Source organism: Buteo buteo, chromosome 8 (genome assembly GCF_964188355.1).
Source record: "Buteo buteo chromosome 8, bButBut1.hap1.1, whole genome shotgun sequence".
NCBI lineage: Eukaryota > Metazoa > Chordata > Aves > Accipitriformes > Accipitridae > Buteo > Buteo buteo.
The window spans coordinates 10,645,149-10,664,704 of NC_134178.1; the positions used below are offsets into that span (position 1 = coordinate 10,645,149).

Genomic DNA, 19,556 nt, shown 5'->3' on the forward strand with positions numbered 1-19,556 from the left:
GCTGAGGCTGACTGTGAGACTGGTGGAAGACTTCTCCTGCCATCCTTGTTCTGCTGCAGAAATGGTTTAAGTTGTTACCAGGAACAGTTTGCAAAGTATCACACAAAACCACCATCAGAAATAACTTGAACACAGAGAGGAAAAAATTGCTCGAGAATTCTTTTGGGAAGGATTAAGTTTAAAATAATTGCCATTTATAAATTAATTTCACATCCTTTTGGAGCTTGGCCTACTAGAATTTCAAGGCTTGACTGGAGCTGGCAGACAGGGTGGGCACCCATTCCAGGGCCTGACTGCCAAGAAAATGGAAAATATTAAGAGAAAAAAAAGCCAATGAAAAAAAAAAGGCCAGGGAAATATAGGGAAATGAGATTTAATTTAGGAAAATTATTGTTCTGTGAGCCGTGGACTGATTTTATGGCTGGCATATTAGTCACAGTCTTACAAGAGCCTGGCCTTTGCAATCAGTGTCTGAAGAGAAACTGGTGGTGAACACCGCTCCCAATGCTTTAATAATTTTAAAATCCATGATTCTGTTATTTTTAATCATGTTTGTTTTTATTTAAATTCATATCAAAGTCTATTGAAAGCAGTGGGGAGACTCCTCTCAGCTTTAACAACTTTGAATCAAGCCCTGTAAAAATAGATGCCACGCGCCTCACTTCTGCTGCAGTCTTGCCAACTAAGTCCAAGCAGCAAAGTAAGACCACGACTCTTCTGTTTCTTACACCCAGCATTTTAGGATCACGAGCTATTGGGGCCCAACTGAAGCCTGTGTGACACGTCCCAGTCCTTTTGCCGAACTCTGGGTTAGACCTGAGAGATCTGGGCTTGCTCCTGCTGTTCTCTAAGGTGCTGAGCACATGCATCCCCTCTGCGTTTCCCTGGGCTGGTTTGATAGCAGAGAGATGCTCTACTGCCCAGGAGATATTTTGCACAGAGCCATACAGTAGATGAACGCCTCATTTCCAAAAGGGAAATGTGCGTGGTGAAAAGAAAAATGCCCAGGACACACGGGAGAGTGGTGAACCCAGTGCAGAGCCCTATTGCAAGGGCTGCTCCTCCTTCCAATGCAAGTCAAGCCATTGCTAAAGCAGAGAGCACTGAATCAGGTCAGCCTGAGTGATGGAGCAGCTGCAAAGACATCTCCGCAGCCCCATGGCTTGCAAATCACCTCTGCTGGGGCACGGGCAGACCGGGCCAGTTCTTCATCTTAGCTCTTTTGGGGCATTTTGTGGTGTGCTGTGCATTTTTAGTTACGACTGCATGAAGAAGGCTGCCCTCCAGCACGGGGATGACGCTGGCAGCACGTCACCACTGACCCTAGAGAGACTGGTGGTGAAGTGGGAGCTCCTCCAGCCCCGCACGAGGTGGCCGGTATCTGGCACCGTGGTGGGGGACTCGTTGGAGGGGAAGGGGCTCAGGGCTAATTACTGCCCAGCAATCAGGTAAAATTACAGAGTGAGAGATAGCTGATGCAGACAGATTCAAGAAAACTGTTGAAAACAGATTGTTAGACAGCCTTATGGATCTCAGCGAAGGACATGTTTTTCTTACTGGAAGAGAGCCATGATGTAGAAATAGACTGAAATCAAGAAAGAGGGCTGCAGCCGTAGCTTAGGCTGTATATTTAAACATTTTTGCTGTCGGACCATCTGGGCCTGGAGCTAAATTTACCTACAGATTATTTTCAATGTTTCTACTTCTTGAGAGGTGAAAGGTGCACTCGATACTTTATGCCAGGAGGAAAGGCAAAATAAATGTCCTGGGTCAGATTTTCCCAGCGTCAGAGCTGTGTGTGGTTTTGGATGCCTCGTCTGTCTGCAGCACCTGCCTTGAACCCCAGGCCGGGTCCCCTGCGTGCACAGAGCCCCTCCACAGCCAACACAAAATCTTGACTTGCGTTCTTGCTCCCAATAACTCCGTACAACAATTAGCAATGCAAATGCACTCGCATCTTTTTCTGCTTTTATGCTGTTACCGATTTCTTTTTCGAACCGTGGCTAGAGGAAGACGGTTTCCATGATGAAAATACTTACGGGAGATCCAGAAAGTCTAGTTTCTGACTCAGCTCAGTCAAATTTGCTTGGTGACTCCTGTGCACCTGGATCCCAGGAGAAAGCCCCAAACCCAGGTGAGGTCTGGCAGCCCCCAAGACATCAGGGAAGGTTTGGTGTGGGCCTCTGATGCCCCACAGGGAACACATAGGACAGGGACTGACAGATGCTGGGTGAGAAAGTTGTGTTTTAGAACTCTGCAACTTTTGCAACCTTCCCCCCCCAAATGAGACACCTGCGTCCAGCCCTGGGTTGGCCACTGCTGTGAAAAAAGAGCCCACCACCCCAGAGTTTAGGTGCCTGAGTCACTCCTTTGGGGGTTGGCTTACTGATTCCTCCTTTGAAAGGCAAATGGATGAGGATAGCTGTACCTCTTACTGGTCAGAACTTAGACCTCCCCGGCACTTACGCTGGAGTATTGAGTGTTCAGCAAGTCTCATCGGGCTCAGGGTAAACTAATCTCTCATCCTCTGTCTGTTGTTTCTCCTCTTAAGGTAGTTTTCCCATTTTAATTGTTTTGTGCAAATGGTTCCTCCAGTTTTCTTTAGAGAGAAAAACGTGAAAGTATCTGCCGGACAATCACATGCCAGAGTTGTTTTTTTTCTGATCTTAAAATGAAAACCTTTATTAATCTCCAATTACTGCCCGACAGCTTGGGAAAAACTAAAAGTAATTATATTTGGGGATTAGAGAAATTAAGTCTCAAGAGGCATGGGACCTTTCAGCTTTTTAATGCTGTTGATTGTGTCTTTCTGTTCTGTGTCCCATAAAAGTAATAAAATTTAAATATTTTATAAAAGGGATCTGTGATGGGTGATGGTACGGAACTGATCCAGAGGTTCAGTTTATCTATGATTTTTAGCACATTAAAAATCCCCACAGGGAAAGTCTTAAATGCTTCCATCCATCCCACATTAGGTATATATCACCTCAATCAGAAAGGCTTTCTTGGTAATAAACCCCCTCTATCTAGCTAGTTGTGAGCATGCTGCCTTCTTTTAGCAAACAGCATGGAAAACTCTTCCAAGGCCAAAACACGTGAATGAGATTTATTAGTCCTGTAGCCCATGTCACTCACGATAATGCTAACAACCCATAAGCCCTACATCATGTCTAAACATCCCATGTAACAAATGCATCCCTGGCAGATGAACAATAAATCCCACGTGCACTCTGCTCCCTCCTCCTCCGCCTTGATGAGGAAGCCCCAGATTTGGTGCATCTCTTTCCAGCTACCCTGGTTCCTTCTTGCTTCCCGCGCTGGCAGGGGGCTAATGCTGCTCCAGTCCTTCCCGGGGGACTCCTCCTCCGAAGCCATCAGTATTTATCACTGTATTTGCAGTCAGGGTAGCGGTAGGCAAAACGGGAATCGCAAGACCGCAGCGGTTTCAGGAGCTCTGCCAGCTTTGCAACCGCCTCGTCGACACCCTGGTCGTCGGCGAGGCCGTCGGCGCAGTGCTGCAGGAAGCTGTCTATTTTGTCCTGCACAGGTTGCAGGAATTTGCCCTTCAGCAGCTTAGGCAAAAGCTCTTGACACACCATGACGAGGCTGTGCTTCTCTCTGATGGAGTTACAGGACACAAATGCAGACTGGCAGTCCACAGTCAAACAGCTAAATATATCTTTATACTCCTGTTGGCCATCAATCAGCTGGCTCCCTGTTAGAGGCAATTAAACCCGTTGTTAGAAAGACGGTACTGAAATCTTGGATAATCACATATGTCCGTACCTCTGTATTAACATGGGGTTTGTTACTATCTAAAGGATACGGCTATCTTTCACCACAAAGTACTCTGTGCTGTAGCTGTATATAGGCCAATTTTCTCACTCCTGAAATATGTATATTTTTCTGAATGACAGAGCTCTGCAGAACTGCCTGACAGAGGAATTGGAGAGGAGTCTGTCAAGTCAAACTGATTCAGAAAAAATGAGAAGAACTGCAGTACTAACCTAAAATGTGGAGTTCCTACAAAAACCACCACAAATAGCCAAACCCATAATTTTTCCATGTTACCCCAAATCATTAAATTGCAACAACAGCTCATCTAGCTGGAGTCAAGTTAACAGTAATAGCTGTTGGGACAAGAAAAAGAAACCCAGTGGAAAATTCTCTGACAGCTGCTTCTGAATATTTGAGATCTGCTCAGCTGAATGTGAGAGCTGAGCAAAGGCCTTTTGAAAATTTGAACATCCAAAATGAAATTGTTAAATTATTGGAGGAATAGTCTTTGACTAGCTCTACTTCCAGGATCAGACCACTGTAACCTGTGAAAAGTGAATAGTAACCCTTGGTTTTATGTAAAAATGACAAAAGGGGGATTTTGTTGTTATAATAATAATAATAATAATAATAATGGTTATTAGTTAATGTGATAAATGCACCTAAAAAGAGTCTGATTTGACCCAATACTTAAAACAAAGGAAGTTACGAAATTTCTACTTGCAAATATTGACATTTGTGTGGCAAAAGGTTTAAAAGAGATGATTTAGGAAGACTTCAAATGAGACTGGTGAGGACCGTGCCCGCTGAATGCTTCTGCCAGCCACAGAGGGGACCAGGCAGGACGTAAGGACCCACAGTCGGTCACCAAACCACTGACTGTACAAACAAAACGCCTGCCACCTTCCCAACTCAGAGCCAGGGTGGCAGGACCTGCTGATGCTTTTGCTGTCGGTAAATCTCTCCTTGAACTTTTCATTATTCAATTCATCAAGCGATCTTTGGTTGATCCAAAAAAAAAAATTCAGCAGCAGAGCCGAGCGTAGCAGGTGAAAGATTTGTTTCCCCTGCCTTGCTAAGCCCTCCTGCGACAGATGCGCGGCCACGGAGCCTGCTGAGTACCTTCCTCCTTGTCGATGATCCCCAGCGTGCTGGCATCCCGGATGAACAGATGCCCGTTGCTAAACACGCCGAAGGTGCCAGCGTCCACGTGGGTGAAGTAGAAGAAATAGTTGAGGTCGTTGGTGCCCATGGAGCGGAGGACGGCGAGGAGCTGGAGGGCCAGGTCGGCGGCCACCTCGGGGGCCGCGCCGTAGAAGTCGCGCAGGGGCCGAGTGCTGGCGCTGACCACCAGCCGCCCGCAGGAGCCCAGGTACCGCGGGAAGGGCCATCCCTCCACGTCGGGGAAGATCTGCCGGGGAGAGCGGGAAGGGGGGATTGTCCCTGCCCTTCTGCCCGTGGACCCACCGCCCTCCCAGAGGACTTTCGAATGCCCTGGCTGGCTTCACGCAGCAGTGCCGGTGTCGTGTCTTGCTTTCCAAAGTATCCCACCACCCTTCCTCACCCTACCCTGCTGCAGCAGCTGGAGAAGGCTCAGCTCTGTCCTGAAGTAACTTTGCTGCTTTTTTTTGCTTTTTTTTTTTTTCCTTTTTTTAATTAAGAAGAAGAATCTGATATTTCAAGAGCTATTCCATAAAGGAGACTAACTGGAAAGTCCAATATAATAATAGATTTCAAATTCATGAAAATTTTAGGCACAGAAGAGCTAATTTTAGGTGTCTTTCTAGAACCTTTGATGGGTCTCTCATGAGAACTGCGTAGCTGAAATCACAGCTTGAAGGTGAGGTGGGGCTAAAGCAGTTTTCGCTAATTTGTAAGAACTGCCTGGCTGTTTCGTAAGAGACTTTGCAGTCTCAGGGACAGAAGTGCTGAGTGTGTGTTACAGTGGGGACACCTGGGCCAGGTTCCCTGCATCGCTGCAGCTCGTGCTAGCAGGGCAGTTATCCCAGGTGGAAACCAAACTGCATGACCGCTGAGCTACGCCAACACAAAGCTTTCTGCCATTTACATTATTACTTGTCTGCCTCCCCAGCGCACCAGACCCTGCCAAGGCAGGGTTATGAACTCATCCAGGTTCACGTTTAAGTTTGCTTCTCCTTTCTGCTGTGAAGGCATTTTGGGCACCCACATAAAATCAAGCCATTTCTCTTCACCGTATTTTTTTCACCTCTTTAAGCTGCATTCCCACATCTTTACAGTGCTGAGAACCACAGCCTCGTGCCCAAGTGAGCCACGGTCAGGGTGGCTGAATGACCCCCTGGAGACTCCCAGAGCCTGAGCACCATTCCGCCGCCCTGGGACCGCACAGAGCCCTGTTCGCTGCTGAGGGCAGCAGTGGCAGGAGATAGATGCTGCCGCTGCCTCTCTTCTTTGTGGAATCTCGAAAGGTTGAAAGAAACAGCAATGATGAGGACTAAAGGAGGGGTGGTGGTGAGAAAACTCCCTCAGAAACACATGTAAAGAAAGAGAGGACCCACATGCCAGGCATGCCAGCAGGGGACCAGAGGAGGGGCGTGAGGCCTTCTAGCTCTCTGTCTTCAAACTCAGAGCTCAGCTGTATTTGGGATTCCACCAAACACCTCTGCAAAACTGCAGTTTGCTACAGAGCTAGTTACCAGTGGCATGTAAATGGAAAAAACGGTGCTGGCACATGGAACCTGGGAAGTCAGTGCTCCCTGAGTCCATGTTCAACCTCAACGCTGCCTCTTGGTCCTCCCATGCCAAAACATGTTCTTTCTCTTTTAACAAACAGGCTTTGGTTTTAAGTGATGTTAAAGTAATTTTAAGTGATTTTAAGTAATATATTAGCGATGCAAACATAACACTGTGAAGTATTGGGGATGTGAAAAACCCTGGCTTTCACAGCGCGCTAATGCAATAACCTGGCTGGCTTGTGATTGATTTAAGGGGCTGGGCATCCATATCTCTCCGCAACTTCACAGGCTGATGCAAGGAGCACCACAGGAGTCTGCCTGACTTCAGCCATCCAACTCTATAGAAGAAACTCACTTTATGAGGGCTAGGGAGCTTGCCAAAGGGTAGGGCTGAGACTCCTCTGCAGCTAGGGGCTGGTGGACACCTCATGCAAGGGTTCGCTTGCAAGGGGCTGTGGGGTGGCATTTCAAGCTGGGGCAAAGTGGTACGTACCTGTAACAAGATGGGATGTGAATTCACTGACAGTGTGTACAGGAGGCGCAGTTTGTCCCGGTCGGTGAGGTGGTCCATGTAGATGCTGCCAGCGTCTGGCACCTCAGCGTAGCGCCGCACTATCCTGTCCAGGAGACGCTGGGATGGGCAGCGCAGCATTGGGCTAGACAGGCCCTGGAGAGAGAGGAAAATACGACAAAGATGTTTATTTTCCAGCCTGAGAGGTTGCGATGTGCTTGGGCCATGCCAGCGGTATGGGCACCTCTGTACTGTACCCCCTGCAGCACTGAAGGGTACGGGCATGCAGGGGGATCTCTACAGCAAACCCCTCCTAGGAAAAACCCCCGCACCATCCAAAAAATGCCTGTTCACAGTTTGGGTTTCCAAAATGACACACCGTCTTTGCAGCACAGCCGCGGAGGCTGCAAACCCCGTTTCCCCCCAGTTGCGCAATACTGCATTGCTCCGTGCCAGTGGGCCTCCTCTTTCCACCCGGCTTTCCAGCCCTGGCATCCTGGCTCACTGGTGGAGGCCTCTCTGTCGTTAAGCTGGTGAGTCACTTCCCTCGTTAGATAATGTCTTCGGATTGCTTCGCTATTTGCTTAACCTGTGAGCAGCTTTCTTGGAAATACTATTTGCTAAGGTCAGTAAACATGCTTTAGAAGTGTAAATAAACACTGTATGTGGGTACAAGCACAGGATATACTCTCTCTCTGATAAACTTGTGCATTAACTATCAAAAACAAATTTGAATAGCGTGTGCAAATTTTTTGTAAATATCAGCAACAAATAAAGAACTGTTGGGCTAATGGAGTCAACAATCACTTTATTACACCTTTCAGATTTGGAGGTTTGGCTTGTAAAATTGCATAAGCAATCTATGACTGGGATAAATGGCATAGAAATTTATACCTTTGTAGTCAAAAAAGACCTTTATTTTGAATTCAGTCTTGTTTAATAGCCAAGGAGAGCGGACGTATAGAGAGTTGCCCATAGTGGCACAGAAATGCTGCCCTGCCACGCCTCTGCTGGGGAAGGGAATCAGGTTTTTGATAAGCCTTTTTCTTCCAAATGATCCCAGTAGCCACATTTATTGTTTTGGGTTTTCTTTATAATTTGATGGCTGGGAGACATGCTTCAGAGGAAAGGGCACTTGAGCTCACATTGCTCCCTGCCATTCTTCATGCTGAGAGGAAAGATTTGACTCAGGATCTCCCCAAGTCATTTGGTAACTCTGAGGTAGGTCTCTCTCAGCCCTTCCTGAGCGAGCTGTTCATTTGGCATAAAACACTTAATTACCCAGCCACAACAAAGAAATGAAGAAACGAGGAAAGGAGGAGCGTGCCGCTCTCACGGTCGGAGGTGGAAAGGGGGGACTGGACCTCCCACGTCCCCTCCTCTGCCTCCCTGATGGCCTCAGTGAGGTCCCAGCCGCTCTTTCCTTGGCCATTGGTTGCGCGAAACAAGCCCTGAATGCCAGTAGCTGGTCAAAACTACCTGAGAAACTCAACCCCAGCTGGAGCATTGTTTCGCAACAACTGAAGAACCATCTTTTTCCCCAAGAGAATAAAACATTTGTCAAAAATAATTCTCCCCAGTTCTAGTTACAATTCTTCATAGACTCCTCTCCTCTGGTGTAGCCTTATCAAGGAAATATTTTTTCAACTAATTATCTAAAACTATAGAAGGAGGGGGGCGAAGGGATGGTTATGGATTTCTGTCTCGCAGCACTTGCAGGCACGCTGTGGCTGACTCTGTCACTTTCCCTTTGGAGGAGAAGTGAGAAAAAATGCACAGAACAGAACTGTGTTAAGAGATATGTGGTGGAGAAAGTCTCTTGCAGCTCAGTGTGTATGCAAATATTTGCAGCCAAAGTTAGAAAGCCTTGCTGCCTCCAGGAGTTTGCAACGCAAAAGCTGAGACCCTTAAGAGTGTGCAGTAGGAACAGAAATCATGGTGGCAGAGAATGCATGAAAGTTTTGATTAGGATTTTTTCCAAGGTCAGAGCTCATCCTCTTAACACAGATGTGGTCATGCACTGCATGTGATGATCACAGATGCTCGTTTTCTGAGGAACCATCTCAGGCATACCAGTGGCCGTGCAGGAGCGCAGAAGCAGGGCTGAGTACCACCACGTTTCTATCAACCATTGTTGCAGCTTCCTATGATTTAATAAAGCCCCGATCCACCCAAATTGGACAGTGGGGCCTTTTGATTTCAGCAGAGCTAGTCAACAGCATAAATTTCAGCACCTGCTTGAGTGTTTCAGTGCAGTGGGGCCTCCCCTCCCAGCAGACTGATGGAAACATCCCTACAGCAGAAAAGGAGCCGGAGTTGTAAAACTGTCAGACAAAAACTGTTGATGGAAGAAAAATTTGAAGAACACATACTCAAAACACTGGAGATACTGATTTATCTGAAAATATCTTAAGTCCTTTGCAGCATCTTATCACCCGAGAGAATAAGACCTGACAGACAGCCTGATGTATTGTTTGTGATTGATATGGAAAGCTTCTTATTTACTTTGATTAAATACCCACATTTTTATATCTGATAATGATTAGTTCCTGCAAAGCCTACCTGCACTCAGCTGTGATTATCTTCTCCCTACTGCACAGTATGCAATGCATTTTAAACTCCCATCTGTGTGTATGTATGCATATCCAGAGCAGACACACCCAGAATTTACTCTGACGCAAAGAAGACCTCTGGAAGACAACTTCTCCTCACTCGGCTTTCTCTTCAGCCACCCCAGGGAGGGATGGCACAGATCAGGAGCACAGCTGCCTCCTGCCCCCTGGGTGCAGCTTCACCAAGCACCCAGGTTTAGGGTGGGCTCCAGGAGGAACCGCTTGGATGTAGGTGTCAAAGCACCTGCAGCTCCTGACCGTTTGAATCCAAGGGTTATGTTCACCCCCAAAAGAAAGAAGCTAAGGATGCCCTGCGAAGCTACAGGGCTCATCCCCACTCCCAGGGCTTACTGATGATGAGGTACCAGGTCAAAGAGGCAGCAGGTCTGGGAGGTGGCTCTGGGAGCCCTGTAATGCCCATCCTTCCCTAGGATGGACCAGTTGCCAGATCAGCAAACCGCTGCCCATGTGTTGTGAGCAAAGTGATGTATACTGGACTCAGAGGCCAAATAACCACGGTGCCTGCACGTCTGCTGAGGGCAGGCAGAGGTGCTGGTCAGTACATTCTAAAGAGAGGGGCTGATAATGGCTGGCTTTTCACCTTGGTACTACTTTCGTCTGTCTGCCTTCAGACTTTTCCAGGCTGTGCTTTGTAGGCAGGGCTGTAAATTTTCCCTGTGGGCGATCTGTGCTGAAACTAACCCACTTTGTTGTTGTTCTTACCCTCCAACAGGAAAAGCACGCAGCGCAATTTGAGGTGATGAGCTCCTGAGCGAAGCAGCGGGTGGTTGGGGCTACCGTGCAGGCTAAGCCCCAGCTAAATCCTGCTCATCTCCGAGGCGGGCTGGATTTTAACACTGAAGACTTTGCTGCGTCCAATAAAGATTTTCGTTGTGGCGGGTGAAATAATCACTGTGGCAGGCAGCTCAGCTGATGGCTGGGTCAGGCAGGGCAGGCAGTGTAAAGTGAAAAAACATTACTTCATGGTCTGTCATTTTGATTCAAGCACGTTATGGTTTGTCGTAATTCTCTGCTCTATAAGACAAAATTACCTGAGCCCATTAGCTTTCCATGGTGCTGCTATATAGGAAAAACTGCAGGGAGGGCAGTATGGACGCTGCTGGGTGACTGCAGCTTTGTGAAACAGGGTGGGCATCGCGTTAGGCACCAAGAACGGTGTGCTGTTAACACCCCCGAAAAGAGAGAGGGGAGAAAAAAAGCCAGAAGAGCAGTGCTGCAGGTAAGTGTTTGCAATGACGTGTCGTACCCCCAAGAAACACCCCCTCTGATGGCTTATGCTGGGTGACCGATGTGTGTCTGCCCAGCGAACGCGGCAGAGGGGCAGCAGCGCGGGGCTGGGGTGCAGGCAGAGGTGCTCCTGCGGCTTTCGGCTCTGAGGAGTGCAGGTGGGGTGGGCAGAGAGGAAGGGGATGCCCGGTTCTGTGGGGCTGGATGTCTTAGGAGGGGGTCACCCTGTAACCTGTGGTGGCCCACACAACAGCACTTGGGGCTTGGGAGGGGGGGTGTCTCACGTACAAACTCACACACTGTATGGCTGATGCGTTGGTGCCGCAGGCTGTTTTTCAATTCAGACCACTGTGAAACCAGAAGCCATTTTACAGAGCACGTGCCTGATCTCAAATAGTGATTTCTGCTGAAATCTGGAAGCGGGGGGGAGGCAGGCCCCAGGGCCTCTGGATCGCTATGCTTCTCTGTGTATTCAAGCCTATATGCTGTTAGAAGGGATTTATATCCCGGTTTAGGTTTCTCTGCTTGATTTACAGAGCCAAGGAACCATGAAAACACGAGCGGAGCAATCCCGAGGCCTGTGTGCAAAGGTCTGGGCCTCCCCGCAGCCTCCTGCGCCCTCTCCAACTAAAAAACTAAAAACCGCAGGGCTTGCTGAAATGTCCCAGGGAGTTTGTCCCTGCGCACGTCCCCCCAGGCTGGCCCCTGAGCTCGCTTCAGAGGCGCCCTGGAGCTGGGATCAGCTCAGCTTCCCACCGCTGCAGGGGGGAATTCCAGCACCCAGGAGAAACTGGATAGGTGCAAGGCCAGGACGCCCCAGCCAGAGTCTCCCCGTGGTGCTGCGTGTGCATGTGTGCATGCATGCATGTGTGCATATGCGCATGCATGTGTGTGCATGCATATATGTGTGCATCTGTGTATGCATATGTGTACATGTGTGTGCAACCCAGCTCAGCCAGGAGTTCAGTTTCAGAAAGGATGGGGTAGGAAAAACCATATAGCCCATCAGGAGCCTTTGAAGGAGAAGGATTTGGGCTCAGCTAATGATTTAACTTTGCAGCAGATCTGAGAAACCACAGAGCCACATTTCTCCGGTTACTTTTTCAACCAGCTCAGCAAATGGAAGGTTCAAGCTCTCGACTCTTTCCCTTTCACATAGCACTGCCGTGGGGGCAGCGCGGTTTCGCACAAACCCCCTGGACATGCCAGCAAGGCTGGAGTGCCTGCCACCCCAGCTCGCCTTCCCGCAGTCCCCTGTAGTGCTGCCTTAGAGGACAGTGGAGGCCAGCGGGTGCCTGGGAAGCTGCTGCCTGCCCCCCCGGGGACGACTTGTCCCTGCCCGTGGCCCACAAGCTCAGGCGAAGGATGCTCTGAGTGGAAGCCACGTAAATCTGCCCATTCTCCCTCTTACTAGGCAAAGTACAGTGTAGCTTTGCACCAAAAAAGTTTCGCTGGCTGGCGCGTGTCATCCTGCACCTCACCCCCCAGGAGGCTGCTGGCTTTGGGGCAACCTGCCACGCGGGACTGTCAGTGATTCGGGTGTCCTTCTCGGTGCAGCTCCGGCACTGCTGCTGCAGGAGGGGGTCTCCTACTTTCCCTCCTCAGGCGTGCTGCTCCACGGGGTAACAGAAGCGGAAAAACTCAAGCAGCGTAACTTTAGCACTCAGCAAAGCTGAGCGGATGCGGCAGCATGCAGGCATGAGGAAGCAGTTGCCTTTAAAGAAGAAAAATGAAGTCCCTTTTTCACAGCCACTTCTTTCTTGAAAGGGGGAGAAGTACTGGAATAATCTTTCTTTGCCTCTCAGGGTCTCATTTAGGGTATATCCAGCCTCCGCTCTGGCCCTTGCCCATTGCCAGCGGTTATCGCAACGCTTTGCTGCTGTTTGGGTGGCGTGGGGGGAATGCATGTGCATCTGGGGAGGGGACTTTTGGTCTCAGATGCAAGCCAGCAGCTGCAAAACACACTCGCCTGCCCCGTGGCCGTCCCTGGCTGCCCGTGTCATCCCTCAGCGTGGGCAGCGCTCGGATGCTGACTTTCCTCTGGACCCTGCCCGCTCTGCCCCTCCAGCCCTGCCTGTGTGCCCGTCTCCCTGTGCCGCTGCCACCCGTCTACCTGGTGGCAGCGACCCCCCCCACACCCTGGCATGCCTGTCCTGGCTTCCCCTGTGACACCCCAGGACCGTGACGGAAAGGGCGGCGCGCTTCTTTGCGCCTGAGGTCATTTGCTATAGACGGCGGGTGGACGAGGAATCGAGGCTCTGGCTCTAACCGCCTGTGCTGGCCACAAGCAGAGGGGTCCAACCTGCCCCAGGTCCCAGCCCGGAGGAAAATCACTTTCAAGGCATAGGCTGCCCTTTTGGGTATGACTTTGTGACAAAAAAAAAAAAAAAAATTAGCGCTGAGACATAATGGAAAACTGGAAAAAATCCCAGCAGAAATATCCCCAGTGGAGCTGCTATGGCTGGAGGAGGGTTGGCCCTGAGCCTCAGGTGCTCTTCTTCGTTTTGGAACCTCGTTTTGCCTCTTCACTGCAGGTGGGCTCAGACAGGGGGGAACCCACCAGCCGGGGCAAGAGGGACAGGGCCAGCCATCGCCCAAACTCGCCCTCCACCCACCAAGTCACAGCCACGTCTCCCTCAGACCCTATTTCCCCCCTCCCCCCAAATACATGTCACCCCCATGGGGCTCCCTCTCCCCCACCACCCCCGCCGGCGCGGGGCACGGACGGCCACGGGGCACGGACCTGGACCAGGTCGGGGGTGAGGCGCTTGGCCCGCAGCCACTTCTGGAAGCGACGCGTGCGGCGCAGGGCGCGCTCCAGGCTGCAGGTCTTGGTCTTCAGCAGGGAGGTGCAGATGCGCTTGTCGGCCCGGTCGTGGCGGTACTTGGAAGTCAGCCGGGTGATGTCGACCAGCCGCCAGCTCTTGGCATCGTCGGTGTAGTTGCCCGAGTAGCTGAGCAGGTAGCTGGGGGGCAGCTTTAAACGAGAAGAAAGCCAGGTGTCAAACCTGCCAAACCAAAACAAGAGCCCCCACGGAGAGCGGGTTAACAAGCCACACGGACACCCCACGCAAGCGCCAGCGCGGTCGCTCCGCCACGCGCCGGGGCCCCGGGGGGGCTTTCTGCCATCCCGCGGCAAAGGCCGAGCGGCCACGGGTGCGGGGGTGAGGCGAGGGGGCTGAGGGAAACGCGCTTTGGAAGAAAGGTCCGTCTTTGCTTCCCGCTTAAACCATCCCTTGTCACCGACAGTGCCATGGGGCAGGGGCGAAGTGCCCAAATGGGGTCTTCTGGGCTGCGTAGAGAGAGGGAAGGAAGGGAGAGGGCTACAGGTTCACAGGGAATCCCTGGCGTTTTTAAATTTCCTTAATCCTGGAGAAGGGGGCCCAAAAAAGGAGTACTCAACACTTTAAGGGCCCCTGCAGAACAAAACCTCCTGACAAGAAATGTCTTTGGGAATACCAAAATGACCTTTCGTTTTGAGGTGGTGGCCTTACTCGGTAACGGGGTCGACAGGTCCCCCCGGATTTCACTGGCTGTATTTTATCAGCCGGGATAAGCGACCTCCCCGGGCAGCGGCAGAGTTTGGGGTGCGATGGGGGGCGCGGGGGGACGCGTGCCCTGGGCGTGTGGCACCACTGTAGCCATGGAGATCTTGCACTGATTTGCTCCCCCTACACAGGCACAGGAGGGGAGCATATGGGCCTGGTAATTAGGCTGTGACAATTTTTTTTTTGTTTCAGCAGCCCCCTCAGCCCTGCCCACACACACATCACACATGCAGGAGCTGAGGAGCGCGGTGCCTGTTTCGTAAGTACGCCTGTAACCTGCTCTTGGAAAGCGGCTGGACTCTGACCTTTGGTTTGGCCAACATCACGCATTCGCTGCCTCTAAAACCTCCTAATGCTAATCTTGCCCATGTGCGTAAGAAAGCAGGTCCTAATTTAATCTCACCATAAATTAAAACTGATAGCTCAGAAGTGAAACAGGAGAGGCAAGAGGTTCCCCGCAGGACCAGCTAGCTAGAGTTAGATGAAAAGACATTAACAAATCTGAAAGCTGAAGCTGATCTTTCCTTTTGACTTCCAGTGGGGAAATCGGGAAATTTGGGGAGGGATTAATTTCCTCTGACTTCAGGCAAATAACTGACTCGGCAATGCTAGCTGCCCTCCGTGATCGGAGACCAACTGTCCTCTTCCCCACAACACCTCTTGCAGGCAGCACCTCGCAGCTCTTCCCCACCATGGAGCCTGTGCACCTCAGCTTCTGGGCAAGCACAGGTGCCCAGGGGGGAAAGCCCATCTCCCTGAAATGCTGGTGCTTGTCCTGCTTTGGCTTTTGGCTCTAGCCACGTGCCTCCTTCGAAAGATTTGCCTCAGAGACGCAGGCTGATCAGAAGCAAAGGAGCCTGGCCCCTTGCACGAGCAGGTTTAGGGGTTCAGGCATTTCAGTCATTTGGGCGTTTTGCCCAATATGAAATTGAAGCTTCCCTAGGATTAGGGCATCTGACAAGAAAATAAATGCCTTGTTTGCTTTGGGTTTTTTTTTTTTTTTTTTGGTTGGTTTTGAGCTAGGACTAAAGAGCAGAGAATAATTGCTACTCCTCACTGTGATTTGTTATGCATCATGACCCCTCCCAGTGCCTAATCTGCAAAGCAGGCACAGTGTGCCAGGCACGTACAGGGAAGAGATGGCTATGGGCTGGGTTTCTCTTTCTTTCTTTTTTTAAGTTAAGCACAAATATGCCTTGTGATTTGGCTGAAGCATGTGTGTTCAGGGGAGCTCACGTGAGGCAGATACCAGGAAAGTGCCGCCTCCTGCATGCAAGCAGCGCATGGATGTGTGAAATTCAGGGCTGAGCCTTAATTTGAGCACGGATGGAGCCATTTCCTCTGCAGAGGTCCCAGGGGAGACCCACATGGGCCTGGGAACCTAGCATGGGCCACAGCAGTTCTGTATTTGGCATCATTTCTGGGCAGCACAGCACTGGCCTGGCACACTTGCTAGATACTTTTAAGATTCATCATCAAGTTGTGCTGTAATAATAATTCACTCTCCTATGAAGCCTTTTAGCTGAAGGCCTGAATGTGCTTTAATTAAGACTTTCAGTAAGATCTGTGTGAACAACACAGTCACAGATTACAGATTTTAGATCAACCCAGAACTAAACATTGAAGAAACTCAAACTTTTTTGCTGGATAAAATGAAGTATTTTGTTTCAGCCAAAATAATTTTGCTTGCATTTGGAGTTTTACTTTTTTTTTTAAATTTAAGTAAGTTAAGTCTTAAAACCAAAAATAAAGAAATGCCATATACAAACCCATCAAAATGAAGCATTCTAGCTTTTTCAGACTTCCTTCCCATTGCTTTTGGCCAAAGCTCATCACTGGCATTGGCACACGTCTGCAAATAGTTTTGGTCAGCTCAGTTTTGCAGTGTTTTGAAAATCTAATATTTTACGAAAACTTCTGCTGTGCTCTGCTCTCAGGACAGTTGGTAAGCAGGCTTTGGTGTTCTCATTTACAGATGGATAAAGTTGGGCAAAGATAAGGGAAGTAAAGAACATTAGAGCACAAGATGAGTCACCAAATATTCTGGGAACAAAACCCACATATTCTTTCTCGTTAGTTGACTATGAATGCATGTCACAGCTCCCGGAAATGATGGAGAATTAATGAAGCATGTTCTAACGAGGTTAAAACAGAGAGGGCCAAGTGCCATCCACCTTTGTGAACATGTGAAAAGGTACACCGGGGTGGATTGAAGTGTATAAGTGCCACTGAAATTTCCCCTGTTTAACCTTCGACTTGCCAAAAAATCCCAGCTGTTCAAGAAATCAAGTGGGAGAACAGTTTAACCCCTGTGAAGAAAAGCCTGAAGCTGACTGACTGCTCAGGAGAACATTTGGAAAGTTACCCTTTCCAAAGCGCTGAGCAGAACTGTATGTTATCACTTATTTGTGTGCTGCACTGCTTGTGGGAAGCTGATTGCAGGCTCGCAGGAGAGAAAAAAAAAAAGTGTCTGGTTTAGGAAGCCCCTCTACCTTCCCTGAGGCAGAAGCATTGTGCTCCCACACGTTTGTGGCTGTGTGCTCCCGGGCCCTGCTCGGACCCTCTGCATACCCGCACCCCTCTCCACTGTCCCCTGGAGGAAAGCCAGCGTGGGGGGCTCCTGTTTTTGCTCACGTAGCACTTCTTTCCTGTGCTCCGGTGCGGCGTGCAGCTGGCCACCGGTCAGCCAGAGGCATTTGCTTGCTTCTGAAGGCTACTGCCATTTTTAGTAGGGCTGAAGGGAGCTGCATAACCCCAACCTCCCCAGCGGCTAAGCGGGTTAATCAAAACGGCGCACCTGCGACAAGCTGCACACGCAGAAGCTGCTTTGTACCCAGCAGCAGGTGCCTAAAAACCCTGCACAGGCGAGTGGCAAAGGGGCTGCAGCAGGTTGTGGCACGGGGTAGGAGCCAGCTCCCATGCCACCCTGCTGCAGAGAATGAAATATAGGGCAGCTCGTACCCCAAAAGCACCCCGAGCCCCTGCAGACCCACGGCGGCCTGTGTCAGCCAGCTGAACATGCTGATTACAAATCCATCCTGCTTTTTGGGACCAGAGCCTGGGCTGAGCTGGGAAAAACCCAGCACTGCTGAGCTGGCCCTTCTTCATGGCTCTGTACCTTACTGCATGCTCTGGCATCACCTTCAGGACAAGCTGGGGGAGACAGAAAGCCAAGAGGGCAAAGCACCGAGGGCTGGGACCTCTAGTGTGCCATGGTGAGGGGTCCCCTGGCACAGCAAAGCCACAAGCTGCCTTCTTCCAGAGGCAGAAAGGGAAGGATGGATGTTCAGTATTACAAGTCCATCCCAGACAAACCATTATGGTTTTACTATGCTACATTTTATAGGATAGTTTAAGATAAAAACGGTGATTTGTCCAATATTATACTACTTACATTACAGCATTAAAAATACAATTTTACTATAATCATTTCTTCTCCCCCAGGCTTTTATATCTATAAAAGAAAGTGCATATGGCTCTATAAATCATATCAGACCCAATAAACCCTTCCTCTGCCAAGCACTGCCTTTAACTTTCTCCTCAAAAACACTGGCAACATTTTCCCTGCTGTCGTCAGATACGCTCTGATTTTGAGCCTAAAACTGATTGGATCAGTCTGACGACCACTTGGACAGCATATGTCTCATTGACTTCGAGGCAGATGGAATTTCTGCCTCTGCCTTCAAGTTCTCACAGAAACCTCCCAAAAGTGTATTAATAATTTAGCCCCATCTATTTTCGAGTGTGTAGGTAACCTAATGTGCAAAAGTCTTCGTGCCTCAGGCAGGTTTAGATCGCTTTTGATCTTAGTTAATACGCACGTGAAATTCCGCACATTTATGTTGTTGCACCTGGTACGAAATTATATAGCATGTTTATATGTTTGTAGTTAACACAGTCCGTGGGGAGCATACAAAGCTAAATCTTCTTTGCCTTTACTCAGTTGCTCATAATAAAATATTTCCAGTACGTCTAAACAAGCTGATTTCTTCCTTCCCTCTTCCCTTCCCTCACCACTGCCTTGAATTGTTTCGGAGCCACTCTCTATGCAGAAAGTTGTGCCTTTTACTCCTGCTTTCAAATTAAAATTCAGGGCTGAAGTCTGATCATGTTTGTGTGGCTTTAAAAGAGAAGAGACAAAGCAGCAACTTATAGACATTAATTAAAATACTAGACACTGTAATGGCAACCGGGTGCTAAGTTACTCTTTGCATTGTCATTCATTAAAATACTTGGAAATACTAACAGGCAACTTTCAAGTTACTATACAGAATGCTTTAAAAATAACTGTGCTGAGTTTCTGACCTTATTTCTTCTTTAAAGAATTTCTTGCAAATGGATGTCCCAATGCAGGCGTTGCATTTATCAAGTCCCAGGAAAGTCCGGCCAAAACTGTAGCTGGGTTTGATGTGGGGTGCAGATGGAGAAGCTGTTGCTGCTGCGGAAGGGTTACAGCTCAGAGCCAAAACCAGGAGCAGCATCAACGAATCTGCAACTCTGGAGCAAAGGCAACATATCCAGTGCCCCATCTACAGTAGCGGAGAGCTCTGCCTTTTGCAAGTTACCCCTCTCTATGCTTTCGGTCTCTTTTTGATGACCTCAGCCTGCAGCAGTGAGCCCTGAAACACGGCAAGACACGCTGGGTGCAGAAGACCCTGCTGCAGTCCCCATCCTGCCAGCTGGTCACTGGCTCTATTGGCTTGAGGTTTGGGTGGGAAAGATATGATGTAGGGTGGGGAGAAGGAAATACATGGAGGATGCAGATAACTTGGGTTGCCATGGTTACCTTTCCTTTACTTGGTGCAGCTGCTTCGGCCCCTGCTGACCCTCCCATCAGCCGACTTGGAAAACAACATGAAGAAGTGCTCATCTGCACTTTGTGCAGACAAATGAAGGATATCCTGTTGCTGGAGCAAAGGGCATATGCGGGACACTTAGTAAAAACTGATTTGGGAGGAATAATAGTGTGGCAGAAATACACATTTTACCAGAAGCCAGACCCTTAGTGTTGCTCTATTCCTGGAGATTTGCAATGGTGCATCGCTTGACTTCTCAGATGCTTTCTTGGCTCAATTTCCCCTTCTCACAGAAGTGCTGAAAAGACTGTCAGGTGGAATCCTCACCATTTTGCTTCTTGAAAATAGTT

The 19,556-nt window shown here is 49.4% G+C and overlaps 1 protein-coding gene across 1 annotated transcript; it reads right to left on the reverse strand.

The window, feature by feature from the left end:
• Positions 1-612: 612 nt before the first annotated feature.
• On the reverse strand, positions 613-19,095 carry DIPK2B (divergent protein kinase domain 2B). Its single transcript, XM_075033602.1, has 5 exons — positions 18,716-19,095; positions 13,606-13,870; positions 6,985-7,158; positions 4,900-5,188; positions 613-3,715 (listed from the first exon to the last, which is right to left on the reverse strand). Exons 1-5 carry the CDS (start codon positions 18,937-18,939, stop codon positions 3,375-3,377), a joined length of 1,293 nt encoding a protein of 430 aa, XP_074889703.1. The 5' UTR covers positions 18,940-19,095; the 3' UTR covers positions 613-3,374.
• Between the last annotated feature and the right edge of the window lie 461 nt (positions 19,096-19,556).